This window comes from Ambystoma mexicanum, chromosome 6q (genome assembly GCF_040938575.1).
Source record: "Ambystoma mexicanum isolate Mex_15411 chromosome 6q, UKY_AmexF1_1, whole genome shotgun sequence".
NCBI classification, from domain to species: domain Eukaryota; kingdom Metazoa; phylum Chordata; class Amphibia; order Caudata; family Ambystomatidae; genus Ambystoma; species Ambystoma mexicanum.
In genome coordinates this window covers 1113168942-1113188495 of record NC_090937.1, presented here as the reverse complement: position 1 = coordinate 1113188495, position 19554 = coordinate 1113168942, and the positions used below count along the sequence as shown (strand labels likewise).

Sequence of the window (19554 nt, the reverse complement as noted above, 5' to 3'; positions counted from 1 at the left end):
GCAAACTTGGCGACGAAGGCAGATACCGTTCCCCTTTTGTCAGAACCCTGTGTCAGCAACGTCCAATGCCACTGTGATGGTGTGATCAGACGCCACTTCCCCTTCCGGGAAGAGAGCAATTGCCTCCTTATCGTCGGGGAGGAACTCCCCGTCGTACCTGCCCAGGATCGCCAGTGCATTGGCTGCCTTGATAGTGGACACCGCAGTGCAAATCACCTTCTTTCCCATGGCGTCAATCCTTTTCCCCTCGCTGTCCAGAGGGACGACTGAGGACTGGTTGGTTGGTCGACCGTTTCCTCGCAGCCGCCGATACCACCAAATCCATCGATGGCTGTGACCTCAGGCACTTGGGTGCGGATTAGGGCACCCTATATTTCTTCTCCAGCCTATACCGTTTGGCTGGAGCCATGCAAGGGTTCTTCATGAGGTGCAGGCCCTCATCCCCAACATCGTCCAGAAGGTGCACCAGCATGATAGTCTTCCTCTTGGCCTCCCGCCTCTGGTACAAGAAGCCCTGCTTGGGGGAGTCTGATGACCAGGGGCGTTCCTAGGGAGGGGCTAAGGGGGCTATAGCCCCTGATCTTTTGGTTATAGCCCCGGATAGAATCTCAGGAGCTACACCCAAAAAACTAGCTAGCCCCCAGTCCCAACAGTTCGACATCAGCTTAGCCCCGGGTCTTTTCCAGACCTAGCAACTCCCCTGCTGATGACGCTTCCTATTCTTCACTGGAGGCTGATCGGGGACCACAGGTACTGGGGCCGGAGGCATCCTCATCTGGATCTCCGACACCAAGCTGTGCAGAGTTGACAGAATAACCAAGGAAATGTCCCTCGGCTAAGAAGGCAGAACAGGAAAACTAGGCCCTACGCTGTCGCCCTCCTCTTCAATGTCCTTGTGGAATGTATATATGGACTCCTGGTCTTTGCCGTCCGTGGATGAGACCTCCATGGCTTGGGCGACCGTCTGGGAGGGATGTTTTGGGCCCCCCACCACACACTCCCCCCTCTGAGGGTCTTGAACCAGGGGCCTGAGCGGTTTCACCCCTTCTGGCGTGCCTGCAGACTTCGCCAAGTCACTTGGGGGCAGGGATACCTTCTGAGCCGTGGGGGCTACCCTAGCAGGATCAGCGTCCTTAGCTGTCGTGGCAGTAGCAGTCATCGACAGAGTCGGCGATTAGGTCTTAGTCTGTGCCGGTTGAGCCCGTTTAGGCTGTTCGGCCTTCTCCTCCGTCCGCGGTTTCTCGGATTTCTCACATAGCTTTGCTGGGGTAGCTAAGTTCCTCTTTGAAGAGGAGCACGATTGTTGGCTGGCAAAGGAGGAGGAAGGTGATGTTCATCACTCCCTATCCACTTTGGGACCTGCTTCCGTGGCGAACCAGGTGGACTCAGACTTGCGGCTCTTGGCCCTATCTTGGGCTGCTACGGATGAGGCGCCCTCAAAATACTTAGAAGACCTCTTCTCGGACCGGCCGGTCCTGGTTGAGGCATGACCCTGCTCGGAGCACGGGTCCGAGGCATTGGTGTTAAGCCATGTCGCCAGCCTACTATGCCTATCCCTCGTTTTTTTCTCGGAGAAACCAAGGCATATATCGCACTCGACCTCCTTGCGGTCCGGGTGCAGGCAGTAGAGGCACTGCAGGTGCTTGTACTCCACAAACACGTTCCGTAGCCCACATTTGGTGAAGGGCCTGAAGAGGGACCTTCCCTGTCCTTCTCCTCCGTCATGGTCAGAGGGCGCGAAGAAGGGCCAAAGGCCTTGTAGATTCGACAATCTTTGCCCTTGAGGGGTGCAGAACCTGATGGACAATGGGTCCCCACTGTCGGCAGATGAAGAAAAGAGCATACAGGCTTTCTTTGAAACAAAAATAGAACTTTTCCCGTCAAAAACACAAAAAAACTATACAAATATATCGGAGAGCAAACTCGAGGACTCCCAACACTGAAGTGTGCGGTAAAAATCTGAAGATGGCTGCCAGAGGAGGGGCTCAGGGAGAGGACTGTCATTGGATGGGGGAAGTATGACCCAGAGGACATGGACTGCTTTAGAGGAGAAATACATTTTTTAAGTGAAGTTGAAACTTTTTCCTTTTACTGAGGATTCCCAGCCGAACAACATGGAATATTCATGAGCATGGAATTCATGCCACACCCCATGCAGGAGAAGCTGTAATTCGGCAATGGCGTGTTTTGTGTTTTCAACCGCGGCCGCCATCCTGGAAACATTTTTATATAGCAAAATGTTGACTTTCCACGCTGTGCGCGTGACTTCATACATTGGTCTGAAGTTCCTGCCGTCATTGACAATGTATCATTATGGTTGTATCTGTTGCGTGTTCACAGGTTGTGTGGGTGGCATCTCACCTTTAAAGATTTAGTTACCCAGTACATAAGGTGTGCCAACATGCGCAATCCCATGCACTAATTATATACAAGAACAATGTACAGTAATCACAGTCAGGCAGCACCATGGATCTTTTGTTAAAAATGTGTAGACCACCCTTTCTCTAAATTGCTGCTAGATTGGAGACATGAGCTCTGGTCCTTTATGCTGATCCTTACTATGCTACGAACCATAAACTTACTCCCCCTTATAGATAAACCTTTGAAAACCGTGCTTAAAATATATCCATCTCTTTATATGTGATCCTCTAAAGCCTTAACAGTAGGTTTTCAGGATAGCTATTGATTACGTAAATCTCTTAAGATTTCCTGAATACAAATACATTTTGTGTGACTTTCCTGAAACATGAAGTGGGTTTGGCTCTTGTGAGCAAGCATGGAAACCTCAATATGTTTGCCGTTTTACAAAACTAATTATTGTAGAACACAAGTTGAATAAACCAAAAAGGTAAATCAAACATCTTACCCATATGACAAATGTAATAACGTGTGTTCTTTACTTTTTAGTATACGTACCTGCACATATTTTCCAATCACCTTTATGATCTCAAGATTAAATTGCTTCACTGGTGCTGTAGAGAGATCAATATGACTGAGAAGACTGTAAATTATCTGCAGCAAAGACTGCTGCATACTGGACAGCCCCTTTTCTAATAACTAAGAAAACAGGAAGTGACAAATACATTAGGATGCTTCAAGAAAATTTCATTCAAGAGTGAAGATGCAAATAATGTAACAAGAAAACATATGTTGATACATTGCTGAACACCAAGGTCAAGTACTGTGTAGAGTATGTAATATGAACAATTAACCACTTTCAAGCGTCAGACGTGACATTGGGAACTGTAAAGGTACAACCTGATTTGATTTCATTTGAAGTTTTGTAGTATTCAAGATGGAAAAGCACTGACAAGTGAATTGCCTCTAGGTGGTAGGTCCCCTCAACGTACTGTAATCTTCACCCACTGATGCGCATTGCCTCTTTGTGGGCCGGCGGTCACTCCCACATAAAATTATTCTCTCCCTCGCCTCTGTTCTTCCCACCTAGCTATCTCCCCCTTCACACTCTACATCTTAAGCCCTCCTTAAGCTCTCCATAAGACTGTCCAACTTTTGTCACCTCTCACTTTAATTCCTTTGCCCTACCAGCAACCCTCTGGGACTCCCTAAACTCCCTGCCCCAACTCCCAACCCTCTCAACATCAAGTCAATTCACACTTTATTGTGCTTCAAAACAGCCTTGAGGGACCATTTACTCTCACTCAGAAAAACAGCAGAGTTTCCAGCCGGTATTCCCCCATCCCTTATGAACTCCATTCTCTCCTGCACATGTATGTTTATAATGCAAATGATTATCCTGTATTATATGAAAATAAACCCCACTTTCCATTTGGTCAGGTCTATGTCTCAATCATCCATTTTTGGTGCTATCCTTTGCCTCCTTACTACTTTGTTTTTTGTTTCTGACATGGTACTTTGTAAGGCACCCGTGAATGGAACTGCCCATCAACCCACAGTACTTGTTAATGAACAGCACATCATGGCAAAGCGCTCCTTTCAAGCCTACAAATTATAAATAGATTACAAATACAAAATAAAAAAGACCCTTCCTGGGAGGTTAACTGAAAAATAAATAATTTGCCAGCCTTTCTGGCAAACAAGGAAGACAAGTAGTGCAAGGAATTACTGCTTGCGGCCCAGAGGCTGGCCGGGAGATGCCAGATGCACAAAAGCGCCTTGTAGATGGGTCGAAGCACAAAAGTGAATTGTGCTTGTGTCAGGCAGCCTCTGGACATAGGAGCAGCGAGAACAGGAGCAAGGTAAATTATGAGGAGGAGGTCAAGTTAAGTTTTGAAGGCGGAGGACTGTTGTTGTGTGAGAAATAGCAGCAGAGAGGAGTGGGCTCAGGGCATGGTGGGGGACGCACTGATAATGGCGAGGGGGGAGTGGCACAGCCTATAGATGGCAGCCTTCCACAGAGTCACTCTTTGGCAAGTGAAATATATGTAAATGACAAACATTACATACCTGTAACTATCTTTCAGATCTTTGTATCTGCTTTGATTCACATGCTTTGAAAGGCCAACATCTAATGGTTGGTGTGGAGTAAAACATGATTTTCTTTTGATTTCGAAAAGAGACATCGCCACAGCCACTTTGCAATACTATCCCCATTATGAAGTGTGCTTTACCCATGCTCCTTCATGCGTCAAGGTCCTCCGATTGTTATTCTTCTGACCTGAGGTCGCAAGAAGTGTACATTGAAAAGTGGAATAAGATTAATTGTTTTGAAAAACACAAACAGATCTATTGTCTATGCTCCTTGTACTCCTAATGAGGGAGGATGGGTGGACGCATATCGGCAATACGATTTAAGATATGTAATGTTTGTCTTCTGAGGCTTGTGGATCTGCTTAGAATCGCATGCTTTGCATAGACTAGCAAGCAGTACCAGACAACGATGGTGGGCTAATAGAAGGAACTGAGACAAATAAATGTTTCAATACTGCCTGTCCCAGCTGTGAGTAATTTCTGGCTGTGTCTCTACATAATGTTATATGAAAGTGTGTGCTGAACTACAAGTTGCTGCCTTGCAGATGGCCTCAAGTGGAACATTTGCAAAAAATGCCAATGCGGTCCATGTGCCACATGTGGAGTGTGCCCATGGTGTGACTGGTAGAGCTTTGTTTGCTAATGTGTAACCTAGCTGTATGCATTTTCTAATTCATTTTGCTGTAGCTGCCTTTGAGACAGGCTCTCCCTCAATTCTGCCTGCCAGAGGCACAAAGAACTGGTCTTTTTTTCTAAGTGGTTTTGTCTTGTTGAGATAGTACATGACTGCTCTACACATAAGTAATGTGTGGAAGGCTCTCTCACTAGAGCATTTTGGATTCTGAAAGAAAGCAGGCAATTCAATGGAATGACTAACATGGAACCTTGATATGCGCTTTGTTGAGAAGTGTGGATGCGTTCTTAAGACCACCTTGTGAGTTTTGGCTATTATGTGGCGCTGAAAGCGCTACCGATAAAGCCAAAACTATTGTCATCAAAATAACAGCTTTAACATTAAAGCTTGAAATAGGGGCTTTGGCTGCAGGTTTGTAATGCTTTTCAATGCAGGTTCACATATGAGGATGGATATGGAACAAGTTACTTACCTGTAACTGTTGTTCTCCAGCATGGGTCTGGCATGGATTCACATGCTCATGAATATTCCCCGTCGTCAGGCTGGGAATCCTCGGTAAAGAAAAAACCAGTATCAGTTTCGTTTCTGATCTGTCTTTCGTAGTAATAACCAATCACTGGTCTCTGCGTCATACTGACCACAGCCAATGACTGCCCTCTACCTAAGCACCGCCTCTGGCAGCCATCTTCAGATTTGGAAGCACGTGAAGTGGCAGTATGACCAAGTGAAGAGCCGCAGAGGGGTAGGCGGGAGGGTTCGCATGTGAATCCATGCCAGACCCATGCTGGAGAACAACAGTTACAGGTAAGTAACTTGTTCCTTCTCCAGCATGGGGTCTGGCATGGATTCACATGCTCATGAATAAATAATACATAGCAGTACACACATGCACAACCACGGGAGGTGGCAAAGGCTCAACATTAAGCATCACATAAACTCAACATTAAGCATCTTACCTCCTCACCAGGCTCACCTCAGGTGAACAGGTTGCGCAGCACTGCTTGGCCGACCCTGGACTCCTCCCTGGAATCCCGGTCGACGCAGTAGAATTTCGTGTAGGTGTGCGTCGACCTCCACGTAGCAGCCCTGCATATGTCCAGCAGGGGCACACCAGATAGGAACGCCGTGGTAGCTGCGATCGCTCTGGTGGAATGGGCTCTCGGACGGCCAGGCAGCGGTCGGTTTGCCAACCGATGACAGTACATGATACAGCCGGAGAGCCATCTTGAAATGGAAGCCTTCGAGAGAGCCTTCCCCTGATTGACAGGTCCAAAGTTCACAAAGAGTTGTGACGTCTTCCGAAAACACTTCGTGCGGTCTACGTAGAACTTCAGCGCTCTAGCCACATCCAGCGAGTGCAAAGTCCTCTCAGCCGGCGACGAAGGCGACGGGAAGAACACAGGCAACACCAAGGGTTCGTTGAGATGGAAGTCCGACGGCACCTTGGGCATGAAGGAGGGGTGCGTCCTGAGCACTACCCTCGTGTCGTGGAAAGTCAAGTACGGGGCCTTGCAGGAAAGGGCCTGGATCTCTCCCACTCGTCGTGCGGAGGTGATGGCCACAAGAAAAGCTGTTTTCCACGATAGAAACTTCAACGGGGCCGAGTGCAGAGGCTCGAACGGAGGTCCCATGAGCTTGGTCAGCACCACGTTGAGCTCCCACGCCGGGGCCGGAGCCTTCACCGGCGGGAACGATCTGAACAGTCCCTTCATGAACTCTTTCACCAGACGATGAGACCACAAGGACGTCCGCCCCGTGGTTCTGGTGTATCGGGAGATCGCAGCAAGATGAATCTTGATGGACGCGTGTGCCAGACCAGCTTTGGCCAGCGTCAGCAGGTACGGCAGTACTTGGGGAGCCGTAATCCGTAGAGGGTTAATTTCTGTGCGTGGCACCAGACAGAGAACCTCTTCCATTTGTGTCCGTAGCATTTAAGAGTCGAGGACGCCCTGGCCTTTGCAAGAACCTCTCTGCAATCGGCCGGTATGTCATATCCTCCAAACTCTAGCGCTGCAGGAGCCAGGCCTGCAAGTTCAGCGACTTCGGGTCGTGGTGGAGGATGGCGCCTCCTTCCCTGGAGAGTAGATCCGCGTCCGCCGGCAGCTTGATCGGCGGGGACGCTGACAAGTCCAGAAGGTCCGGGAACCATATCTGCCTCGGCCACGCAGGTGCGACGAGGATCATCCTGCACCGTGACCTCTTGAGCTGGTTGACGAGCCGGATTAGCAGAGGCAAGGGAGGGAACGCGTAGAGGAACAGGCCCTCCCAGGGGAACGAGAAAGCATCGCCCATGCTCCTCGTCTGGGGAAACCTGCTGGCGAACCTCCGGCACTTGGTGTTCGTTGCCGTCGCGAACAGGTCGATCTGGGGTGTGCCCCACCGTCGGAAGAGGCGATCCACCAGATCCTGCCGTAGTTCCCACTCGTGGCACGAGCGCAGCTCCCTGCTGAGTGAGTCGGCGATGGTGTTTTTTATCCCTGCCAGATGAAACGGCACCAGAAAAATCCCTTGGGCGACGGCCCAATGCCACAGGTCCTGCGCCTCCTTGGACAGCGCTGGGGACCTGGTTCCGCCCTGTTTCCTGATGTAAAACATGGTGGTGGTGTTGTCGGTGAAGATCCTCACCACCTTGCCCTTGAGGGACGGAAGGAAGGACCTGAGGGCCCAAAACACTGCACGGAGCTCCAGGACGTTGATATGCAGGGACTTCTCCGTCGGGAGCCAGAGTCCCCTTGCGTGCAGATTTTCGGTGTGCGCTCCCCACCCTTCCAGGGAGGCATCCGTGGTCACAGTCTCCTGGTGGGCTGGGGTCTGGAAGTCCATGCCCGCCGTCAGATGCGCGCGGGTGCCCCACCACCGTATCGCTCGTCGGAAACTCTCGTCGAGCTTGATCCTTTCCTCGAAGCTGCCCGTCGTCTGGATCCAGCGCGCATCCAGGAATTCTTGCAACGGGCGCATCCGGAGCCTGCACATGGGAATGAGGTAGATGCAGGAAGACATCATCCCGAGGAGGGACTTGATGGACCTCACCTTGGCCGCGTCGGCCACCAACATCCGTTGCACCTTGCCCAAGATGGTCCTGGTCCTCTCCTCCGACGGGGAGGCCAGAAGGGACACTGTGTCGAGCCTCGCTCCCAGAAACAGTGCGACTTGCGCGGGCACCAGGTGGGATTTGGCGTAGTTCACGGAGAATCCCAGGTCCGTGAGGAGTTGGACGGTCCTTGCCGTGTGGACCACGGCGAGCTCCCTCGTCTTGGCGCGGATGAGCCAGTCGTCCAGGTAGGGGTAGACGTGAATCCCCTCGCGGCGCAGCTGCGCCGCCACCGGTGCGAGGCACTTGGTGAATACCCTGGGTGCCGACCGTAGTCCGAAGGGGAGGGCTTTGAACTGGTAATGACGCCCCTGGACCACGAATCTGAGGAATTTTCGGTGCCCCTTTAGGATGGGAATGTGGAAGTAGGCATCCTCCAAATCCAACGACGATAGGAAGTCTCCTTCCTCCAGCTGACCCAGGACGTGCTGGAGGGTGACCATCCGGAACTTCTGCGCCTTGATGAACTTGTTCAGACGTCGCAGGTCTAGGATGGGGCGCCATCCTCCCGTCTTCTTCTTCACGAGGAAGTATCGCGAGTAGACTCCGGAGCCCCGAAGCCTCTTTGGGACGAGTTCGATGGCGCCCTTTCTGAGCATCGCCTTTACCTCCAGGAGAAGTTGAGGGACGTGAAGTTCTTTCCTGGCCACGGGGGGGATGCGCGGGCACCTTCTTTGAAACTCGAGCACGTGGCCCCGGGCCAGGGCGTCCAGCACCCAACGGTCGGTGGAGATGGACTCCCACACGCTGACGAAGCCCGCCAGCCGGCCTCCCACCGGGGTGCTTCGGTGGGGGCCCGACCCCACGGCCGGTTCAATCCTGCTTGGACGCGGCCTTGCCGCCTTGACCTCCTTGGCGACGACGGCGGGGTCCGCTAGACTTGCCTCATCCTCTGTAGGCCTCTTGCGACGACGAGCAGGCCGCTTGACGGTAGGAAGCGAAACCGCCGCCGGAACCTTTGGAGGCGCCCTTGCCTCCGCCGCTCCGAAAGGGCGTTCGTCGTTGCTGCAGGACTCCAAGGGCCCTGGCCGTCTCAGTATCCGCCTTGATGGCCTGAAGGGAATCGTCCACTGTCTTCCCAAACAGGTTGTTCCCGTCGAAGGGCATGTCCAGGACTCTGGTCTGGACGTCCTGCCGAAAGTCTGTAGCTTTGAGCCATCCACGGTGATGGCGTGGTCCGACGCCACCTCACCTTCCTGCAGGATCTCAAGGGCCTCCGCCCTCTTGTCGTCCGGCAGAAAATCCAGCAGGGGAGCTATCTTGTACCAGAGCTCCCTGTCGTAGCGGGCCACGATAGCCAAGGCGTTGGCCGCTTTAATCGTCGTCGCTGCCGACGAGATGACTCTACGTCCCATAGCATCCAATTTCTTTCCCTCGCCGTCCGGCGGGGAAGTTGATGTGGAGGCCGCACCCCCCCCGCTTTCTTCCTGGCTGCCGCGGAGACGACGGAGTCCGGGGTAGACTTTTTCTCGTACCGGTCTCTTCTAGCTGGCGTCGTGGAAGGGTTCTTGAGGAGGGAAAGGCCCTCATCCCAAATGTCGTCCAACAGAGGCACTGCAAGGACCGTCTTCCTCTTGGCCTCGCGCCGCTGATAAAGGAAGCCTTCCTTTTTCTTCTCCTCAGGGCAGAGTTGGAAAAGCTCGGAAGCCCTGGAGATCATGGAGTGGAAAGATCCGATCTCGTCGGGCGGAGAAGCCCTGGTGGGAGGCGACGACGGAAAATCCTCGTCGTATGCCTCGTCGTCCGTACCCGTCGCTGCCGTGTCAGTCCCCGTATCATCCCCTCGGGTGGACGGGGAGGAGGGCTGGACGGGGCGCGACGGTTGAAAAGGAGGTGGTGGATGGATCCTTCTTTTCTTGGTGGGGGGAACACCAGAAGGTCCCGGTTCTGGATCCCCCGACGGGAGAGGTTCCTCCGTCGGTAACGGTAGCCTCGTCCTTATCTCGGAGCATAAGGACTGTATGGCCAACAAAATGGCCGCCGAGTTGTCTTGCGGCGCTGGCAGAGGGGAATCCGACGGGCGAGCAGGGGCCCCGTCGGTATCCTCGACGATGTCGTCGTCGTCACCTGCGTCGGGGTCCATTCCGACGGGCTGGCCTTCTTCCACGCCTAGGCCGTGGCTTAAGACCTCGATCAGCTCCTCTTCTGAGGTTGAGGCCGAATCTACGACGACGCCCTACCCCCCCTTCTTCTTCCCCACGGAGGGTTTCACGGGGGTCCTATCGATGGGCACAAAGGAAGACTCCCTCCGCGGAGGCAGGGAGATTCTGGGCCCTGAGGTCGCCACCACTGGTGTAGCCACCACAGGCTGAGCCAGGGCCGCCGCGACCGTTTCGATAGACGGCTTGGTCGGATGGGTCAAGGCCTTCACCACCTTAGGTGCGCTCACCGCCTTATCCTTGAGGGAGGGGGCACTGCCACGCTCCTCCTCTGCCTTAGAGCTCGACCGGGGCCTCTCCAGGAGCTTCGCCGGGTGCTCGGCCTTCCTCTTACCCGACCCAGAGCGTTGGCTCGTGGTTGATGGTGCCGGGGAGGGTGCGCCCTGCCTGGCGCCCGTAGAGCCCGACCGTTCGGCGCTCCCGGTGCCAGCGGACTCGCGGTGCTTGGCCTTATGTTGGGCCCCCGTCGCCGGGGCGCCCTCAAAGGTCTTAGAAGACCGCTCGGATTTCTTCTTCTTCTCGCCAGACGGGCTCTTACCCTCCAGCCAGTTGGCGAGACGTTGATGGCGGTCCTTCATGGTCCGTTCCGACATGTTGCCGCAAAACGCACAGTCCTTCTCCACGTGCGTCTTGTCCTCATGAAGGCAGTAAAGGCAGAAAGAGTGTTCGTCCTCCTTGAAGACGTTCTGCAGCTGGCATCCAGGGCAGACCCTGAACAGCTTTCCGGGCGTCGAGCTTCCCTTCTCCTGGGCCATCTCCGAGACCGGGCCTGAGAAGCTTCTGGAGTCCTCCGAAGCGTAGCTCGACGAAATCTTCACCCTTGAGGGGCACAGATGAATCCGACACGGGTCCCCGTTGATCGGATGTAGGATCGGTGGAGCTTGAGGCTCTTTTGACCGAAAGAATCGAAGTTTTTTGTGAAAAAGCGCGAAAAATAGCACTAACGCTCGAGAGCAATAGCACGAGGATCCCAACACATGAACATGCGGTAAAAATCTGAAGATGGCTGCCAGAGGCGGTGCTTAGGTAGAGGGCAGTCATTGGCTGTGGTCAGTATGACGCAGAGATCAGTGATTGGTTATTACTACGAAAGACAGATCAGAAACGAAACTGATACTGGTTTTTTCCTTTACCGAGGATTCCCAGCCTGACGACGGGGAATATTCATGAGCATGTGAATCCATGCCAGACCCCATGCTGGAGAAATTGTAGTTTGGCTATGTGTCCCACCCATTTAACGCCAATTGCCACGTGAAATCTATAGGTTTTCCTCACATTCCCACCCATCTCCTCCCATGACACAACTCTTTCTGCACTCTTTGGCAGATTTTGTACTGTGTGGTGAATTTGTCAGCCATGTTTACTTCCAACATGGCGGACCCCATGCTTTAATGTTAATAAAAAGTGTTTTGATTTGATTGATGCTTTAAAACATTTACTGAAGGGTTTTAGTTATGCTACATATTGTAATGTTTTTTTTGTAAAACAAATAAACAAGTTATACTATTATAAATACGTTTTTAGCAAAATGTCTGTAAAAATGTCCATTTCCTTATTGTGTGTGTGTGTCTAGTGTGTTCAGATGAAGCAGTACCCGATTAGATATGCAGTGTGATGTCACTATGATGTGATTGGTTGGCCCAGAAGCGGTCTGGCAGTGCAGCGAGTCCCGGCCCTAAGCTGCCTGCTGTGTCTGCATCCTGAGCTCGTTGTGTCCTGCGCTGAGACCCGGTACAGCTGAACAGCAGGAATAGTAGGAAGATGGAGCTGAGTTGCCTTGAATCGTGGCTTGTGTGTTCGTGCAAATTGGGAAGTCAGCTGACCCAGGCATTTTGTTTACCCGCAGAGCCCACCCCAATCAGACTGCTGAGGGGATGTACAGTGACAGCTGCAGCTGGAGGAGGAAGCAGTTTTCTCCTCTGCTTCTTGCTGTGCACAGATGGAACTTTGTCGGGTGTGCTCTTTGCCTCTAACACATCAGAATTGGCTCAGTGGATAGGGGCACACGCAGGCTCTAAACGGGACGACACTTGGTTTGGAAAGATATACCTTTCAAAATGGCATTGTTAGGGAGAATTCTTCTTTATGGCTAATTTCCCTCACCTAGTGAGTTCCTCAGCAGCTTTGCTGGATTTCAGGGGTTTATTTTTTTCCACCTGGTAAGAGTGTGAACCTTTTTCCCACTCTTACATGTGTTTTGCCATGTGTATTTCTACTTTGTGTGATCTTGGGCTCTGGAGCCAAACCACTCCATGAGCCCAACTTCTTGTGTGTGTTACACAGCACCTTCAGTGCAGTGACACAGGGTTGTCTTTGAGACTTCCCACTGACTCAATTTTTCTGGGGCTGACTACTGTCCCCCAGAAACATGTAAAGTTGCCATTAACTTTATTTAGTCACTTTAAACTACAGACCCAGAACACCCCATCTTACATGGAGTATTGGAAAGGGTTAATTCCTACCCCTTTTTGTCTGTGCCTCTTGGAGCTTTGGTTTGCCCTCTTAACATTTAGACTTGGCTGGTGGCAGTGGTATCTACTATAACTTTTGTACGGCGATTATACTATATAAACGTGGTACTGTTTTGGTCTATTGTATTAGCCTCAAACATAAACCTGCTTGACCAAATACTTTTTCTTTTGGCCCCGGTCGGGTTTAATCACCATTTCTTTTTGTTAAAATCCTTCTTGTGTTTTACTTTGCGCGGCAAAACAGGTTTGCCTTCTTTGTTCGCTGACCTTTGGCGGGCTTCTATGAAGAAGCCCTCCTTTGGCGTCTGGGTGTCTTGGTGGCTGAATGTGAGGGAGGGGTTTAGTAACCCCTTGCACAGGGTCTCCTTGGAGACCCAAGTCGCACTTTGTGTCCACTGGCTGGAGTGGTTGTCTGGGCTGGACAACACCCCTGCTGTGTGATTGACAGCCAGACTCTGTGAATGGGGGATTTTTGCATAAAAGGCAGGACCCTTGGGCTGGAAGTCAGAGTCTCCACTGAAAGTACAAGAACCGAAGAGAAGCAGAGAAGAAGACGGCTGCTATAACCCTGAGTCCCGGTGAAGCCCTGCTGCAGTCCTGAGCTATCTACCCTTCAACGACAGAGAAGATAGAGTACTACAGAGTCTTGTTCCCTTGAGCCTGGTGGGATCAACCAGCTCACCTTTCTACAGCCAGAGAATCCTCTCCTGGGTCGAAATCGCTGCACGAAGCTGTAGTGGTCCGGATAGCCATCAGAAGAGCCCTCTCCTGTTTTAAAGGAGCACACCTTTTATTCACCGTTGCTTTGCTGCTGCTGGCCACATCCCTGGGTAGTGCAGATCGCTCCAGACGTCCTTCTTGTCCCCACGACTGAAGCTTCAGGAACCGTGAGTCTGCAGAAACTACCAGGAACAAATGCTGTGGCACCAGCTTTCTTCATTCGAATAAGGTACTGTGCACCTTTGGTCGTTCTCTATGTCCGACCTGGAGGAATCGGGGTGAACCCTTTTCCTTACCGAAGGCTTGTCCTTTCTTCCTTCCCTCTTACAACTTTTGCCTCCCTTTGACAATATCAATGTTGATCTCTAACTGTTCTATCGTTTGATCCTGGGCAACCGAACCCTGCTCCATTTGACACTGGCGCAAGCCTATTGACTTTATCTGTATTTTAGAACACGTCCTCTGATGCCAGTGCCTTGACAAAAGTATTGCCTATGATTTGTATCCCCTTTGCCTTGTTTTTTATTCAATGTGCTAAGTGTGTTTGACTAGGGTTAAAATTCTCCCTGCAGGTACCCTTTTCTTACGTAAGACCAAACTGTCATTACTGTCGAAAAGTGAGCGCTGCTTAAACCCCTGGTAACGTCTTTCGTTTCCCAACACCGGTCTGTCAAATCCTCATGTACTTACCTTGAATTGTCCTAAACCAAAGGAATTGGTTGTGTGTAGTATATTTAGAGTGTGGTTTTATTTAATAAAAGTGAAGTGTTTTGTGAACAAATGGTTTAAAAATAAATGTACCTTGAGTCAGTGTTTGCTTTAGTCACAGTAATTGTAGCCCTTTGTGTAATCCCTATACTGCTCATTTGCTCTTGAGATAAGTCTGGCTGTTCAGCTACTGCTACCACTATAACTGTGTAATACAGGCTTGTACCAAAGGTGAAATTGTACTGCCACGTGTGGACTTAATCACCTGTAGTATTCCCTAAGTGTACTGCAGAGGATTCTGCCTAACAAGCATAATTGAAGAAAATAGGGCTATAAAAATACGTCACGTCAGACGCTCCAGAAAGAATTGTTGGCTCACAGACCATCTGACTGCCTACGCTTTTCCTCTTGTGTTTTATGAGCCTTCGTTTTGAGGGGGTGATTTTTTGTCCGCTGTCTTATCAGTTTGGTAAGCACTCGCATGAATATCGCTGTACGCAGCAGTGTGGCTGCAGTGATTAGCCCCTTGTCTTTTCCTTTCCTGCAGCATTTAATTTCTGCTTTCCTTGTGTCAGCCCGTCTGCTGCCCTTGACTACACTCATCTCTTTTCTCACTTTCCCGATTGCTGATCCACCCTCCCCCTGACTTCCTTTACCTACACCATGGTCACACGCGGCCTCTCTAGTCTCCCCAGGAAGCTTTTCGCTTCAACACATGTCGCTGGGAAACAGCCGTCATTGTGCCAGGGGGCATTGTTACAAAAAGAAGAAAAAAAAAAAAATCGGAAATGTCTTCTCCGGTGAACTTGTCTTGCACCAAGTAAATATTTGGGTGAGCTTAGGGTGCTGCATTACGCTAAAACCCCACTTGTGGGTCGCTATTGAATCAAAACTGACATTTTAAATGATAGTGGCATTTAGAGCCGTTGTTTTGGCATTTGTTAACACACGGGCTACTGCCAGGCATCACGCAGATGTGCATTCTGGTGTTTGCAGTCATCCGTGAGAGTAAACCAAGTAACTGTCAGACTTTTGGAGAATGTTGAAATAAGGTGTGTGCATATTGAGCTAAGAACACAAGATAATATTCAACTAAGTCCAACATTTTGTGTAAGAAAATACATTGATCCAAAAAATGGTGCCCTTATCACATGGCGACAAATGACTAGGAGAGCACGGAGAGGGGGGGTTATTGGTGCTAGGTACTGTCATGGGTACTACTCGGGGGTGGTCTGTTTGGCGCCGTTGGCTTATCTACATGCTTTAAAGATTCCCTCTACCAAGATGGCGTTGCCAACTACAGGTGTAGTTTCAGCTCTCCCACAAAATGGGAAGACGGTAACTCCGCCCCATTCTCAGGAAAGAGTATTTCCAGAAACAACGCCGACAGAGCAGCACGTTGCTACGATCTTCGTCAGCCACGCTCCGTGAGTTTCCAGGATTCGCCGTCAAGATTTCCTTATCAGAACTAGCCGTCCTATTTCCTGTCTGAACTATACTTACTTCTGTGTTCTTATCTCTAGTGGTTCTCTCGGTTTCGAACCTTTCAGTCAGTACCCTCCGGTTCCCTCTCCGAGCAGACACCCTTTCTGTACCTCACTAGTGTAAGTGGTCTCCTTACTTGTCATCCACCGTTCTTGTCCTCAAGTGTATATAACATTTCCTCTGCCTCTTTAGTGAAAGCCCGATCTCTTCCGATTGCGGACTACATTTCCCATTATCCTCTGGGATCGGACGTATTACGCTGCCTCCCCAAGGAAACCCACACGCTTCCCGCTTTTTGGTACGCTCTATAGTAATTCAGTAATCGTTTTGTTTATTACGGCTACTACCCTACCTCACTTCTTGAATACCTTTTTCAGGACAAACCCCCTAAAGAGTCCACTAAGCCCCACTTTCTCTTGTTACTCGACCAAGCTCCCGCACCCGCTACAGCCCTGTCATCCAGATAGAGTCCTCGAAGATTCCACCCAGGGTATCCTCACTTTCTTAGAGTTTATTCACCTTCAGACTCCTTTGCATTCTCTTCTAACCACTGTTACTTGTATCTACAGTCGTAATTCTAAACCCCGACACAAGAATCCTCAGAGTCCGTCCCCGCTGACATCTATCTACGCTCTTCAGCTCCGTCAGCATATCCCAGGGATTCACAACGCACCCCAGCTTCATAGGGTTTTTTTCCTTCAAGGGCTTCCCTGGCGCCCTCACTCCACGTCTGGGCTGTCAGACAGGGCGAGGGGGAGTCAGGTAGATTCCTAAACTCAGCCGGGTGGTTTGAAGACAAGGTAAGAGTATCTTTTGTGCCTTTTGGTATCTGCCTGCCTACACTTGGCCAGGACTGCTTCTGTCAGATGAGCCCACGCACCCTTCTAGTCAAGCAGTGTGGTAGACATTGTTAACAGGTGCAGCATTATCAGGTTTTGACAAGAAGAAATGTCTTTTGAACTTGTGAAGCAATTTATGAAGGAAGTCTGTGCAAACAAACTGAGATGGGAAGTTTAGAGAGACGTGTTGGCAAGGCATTCCAGTGGGAATAAATGTTTTCCTAGAACTGCATGTGCTTTGAAGTGCACATTGGTTACCTACTTGTGTGAGACGGCAGAAATAATTAAACAGTATGCAGACTGGAGGAAGAGAAATGGGTGTTGGCAAATTACTGACGAGGCCGAGGTGCAGTACTAGTAGATGTAGTGGAATATGTATCACATAGTGAGAGGAGGGGCAGAGGATATGCGTATGGGAACGGAAAATGAAAGGTATTTGGATGGGATGAGAAAGCACATACTTTATTTTATTTCCAGATTAAAAATAATGTGGTTTTACAGATAAATGTGACATATTTGCGAGTTAAGTGCACAATTGAAAGCCAGATTAAACAATTTCCATAATGGTTTGAAATGTACAAATGAAGACGTTTCTGTTTTTGAAAAGGTATAACTGCTGAACACAGACTTACCTGGTAGACGCAGCAACCCTACAATATAGATTTACCATGGCCATACGTGCCACTCTGCACAGTTGCGTCTCTCTGTGCAGTCGCGTCGCTCTGCGGAGTCACGTCTCTCTCTCTGCACGGTCTCTCCCTCTCTGCTTCGGTCTCTCCCTCTCTCTCTGTGCTAGTTATTCCCCATTTCAGAATCCTGTAGGACTCCACCTGGACCATGCAGCATATAGTCATACAACATGGGTAATACAGCCATCATTACTGCATTTGTGTGTAGGTAATTAACTCCATTTAAATTCAGGCAGCTTTTGGGGTTCTTATAAATAGGAGCAGTGGTAAAACCACTTCTGCCGGACCAGAAATGAGCTCCTCTGGCTGGATATTGAATCATCCTCTTGCACTTCATCAATAGAGGCATCAATGGCTTCCTCGCTTGCTGTATTCCCCTCATCATTCTGCACCCCTTATCACATCTTCTTTTGAAACTTTGCACTCTCCTTCTTGCACCCAAGTGCCTATTAATGCAACATGCAAATAACATCAGGAAACAGCAAAACTATTGGCATTGCCAATGCTTGTTTTTATGTATTGTAACAAAAGGTTCCGACAAGGAAAGTTTGAAGTTCACTTACCCTCCGAATAGATATAATAGCTACAAGAAAACCAGTTTAGTAAGATCTTTGAGCCAATGTATAATGCAACCCATAAAGGGTGATCCCATGAGTTTGGTTAAGACAACGTTCAAATTCCAACCTGGAGGTGTGTTTGCAATTAGAGGATAAAGTAGTTTTACACCTCCCATAAAGGCTTTAACGACTAGAACCATCCACCATGAAGCTTTACTTTTTGATGTTGTATATGCAAAAAGTGCAGCTAGATGCACTTTTAACGAAATAAAGACTGAACCCGAGCCCAACAGGTATAATAGGTATTTGTGATGGTTATGGTATGTTCTATTTATTTGTTAAGCGCAGCGTTCACCAAAAAGGCATCTTGGTGCTACTCCACAGGAATATGGAAAAAGAGCAAATTTAAAACAAAAGCGTTATCAAAGTACGGCGGAAGGAGAGATAATTAACTGTGGCCGAAGAGGACATGGAAGAGAATTCCACAATCCAGCCGCTACCACTGAGAAGGAGCGACCTCCAATCTGCCTCAATTTAACCCTGGGGACAGGGACCAGGCAGGCGTTCACGGAACACAGAGCACAGCCAGGAATGTAGGGGCAGAATTTAGCATGGAGGTACTCGGGCCCCCTGGCCGTAATAAGGCCTGCTGTAATAGGCAGAGTGCTTTGAAATTAATACATTGGGCTACCGGGAGCCAGTGACGTTTCTGTAAAATAGGCGAAGAATGGGCGCAGCGGACAGTAGAGGCGACCAAACACCCTGCTGAATTCTGAAGGACCTGCAGACGTTGCAGGAGTTAATCAGGTTGTGCCAGAAATAAAGAGTTACAGTAATCAATAGAGTAGGGGACAAAATCAGAACCTACAGGAGCAGAGAGCTGCATAGGGATGAGTGGAAGAACTCTACGAAGGACTGTGAGCTGGAAATAGCCCCGCTGACACACTGCATTGACTTGTGGATCCAGATAAAGTGAAGGGGAGAGCTGAACACCAATATCTTTAACAGGACAGGAGAAAGGAAAGGGCCAAAGGAAGGCGGCCAGGAGTCCAGAAAGAAGAAGCAGAGCGAGGGCCCACCCCTAGGAACCTCTGTTTCACAGCCGTTAAATTCAATTCAGTTGTTACACATCGATGTCCCCAAACAACCTCCAGGCAACTTTTGAACCTGGCAACAGACTTCGATACAGAGGGGTCAGGGCAAAGTAGGATTTGGGTGCTGTCAGCATAGGAATAGCAAAGGAAGCTGTGGGAGAAGGCAAGTTTGGTTAGAGGTTGAAAGTAGGCGTTTTAACAACACAGGGTAGATGGCCTGACCCTTGGGGAACACCACAAGTGAGGGCCACTGCCTCAGAAAAATGAAAAAAAAAAGTCAAAGCGGTCAGAGAGAAAGGAAGAGAACCAGGCAAGGACAGTGCCAGTGCGGCTGGCCCCCGACAGAAGATAAAGAGGGGCAGCATGATCGATATTATCAAAGGCGACCGAGAGGTCAAGCAGCAAAAGAGCGCTGATGCCTCCTTTGTCATGCATCTGTGCCAGATCCTCCATGGTGGAGACCAGCACACCATCAGTCCCCGGTACTGACGAAAGCCAGACTGCGAATCATGAAAGAAAGAAGATTCCTCGAGTAAAGAACTGAGCAGTGGACAGACCAGAGATCCCAAAAGCTTCATTAAGAAGGATAAATTGCTTACCGTAGTGGTCTTTCTATGGATTCTTCTCCCGCAGATTCCTCATCTGATAGAGATCA

The 19554-nt window shown here is 50.0% G+C and overlaps 1 protein-coding gene across 6 annotated transcripts in view; it reads right to left on the bottom strand.

Moving 5' to 3' along the window:
* Nucleotides 1–19554, bottom strand: part of FRYL (FRY like transcription coactivator) — a 3055992-nt gene that overhangs the window by 485783 nt on the left and 2550655 nt on the right. For all 6 annotated transcript variants that reach the window (XM_069631694.1, XM_069631695.1, XM_069631691.1 and 3 more), the window contains one exon: nt 2917–3057. In XM_069631694.1, the coding sequence (XP_069487795.1) occupies nt 2917–3057 (141 nt within the window). The remainder of the gene's footprint in view (nt 1–2916; nt 3058–19554) is intronic.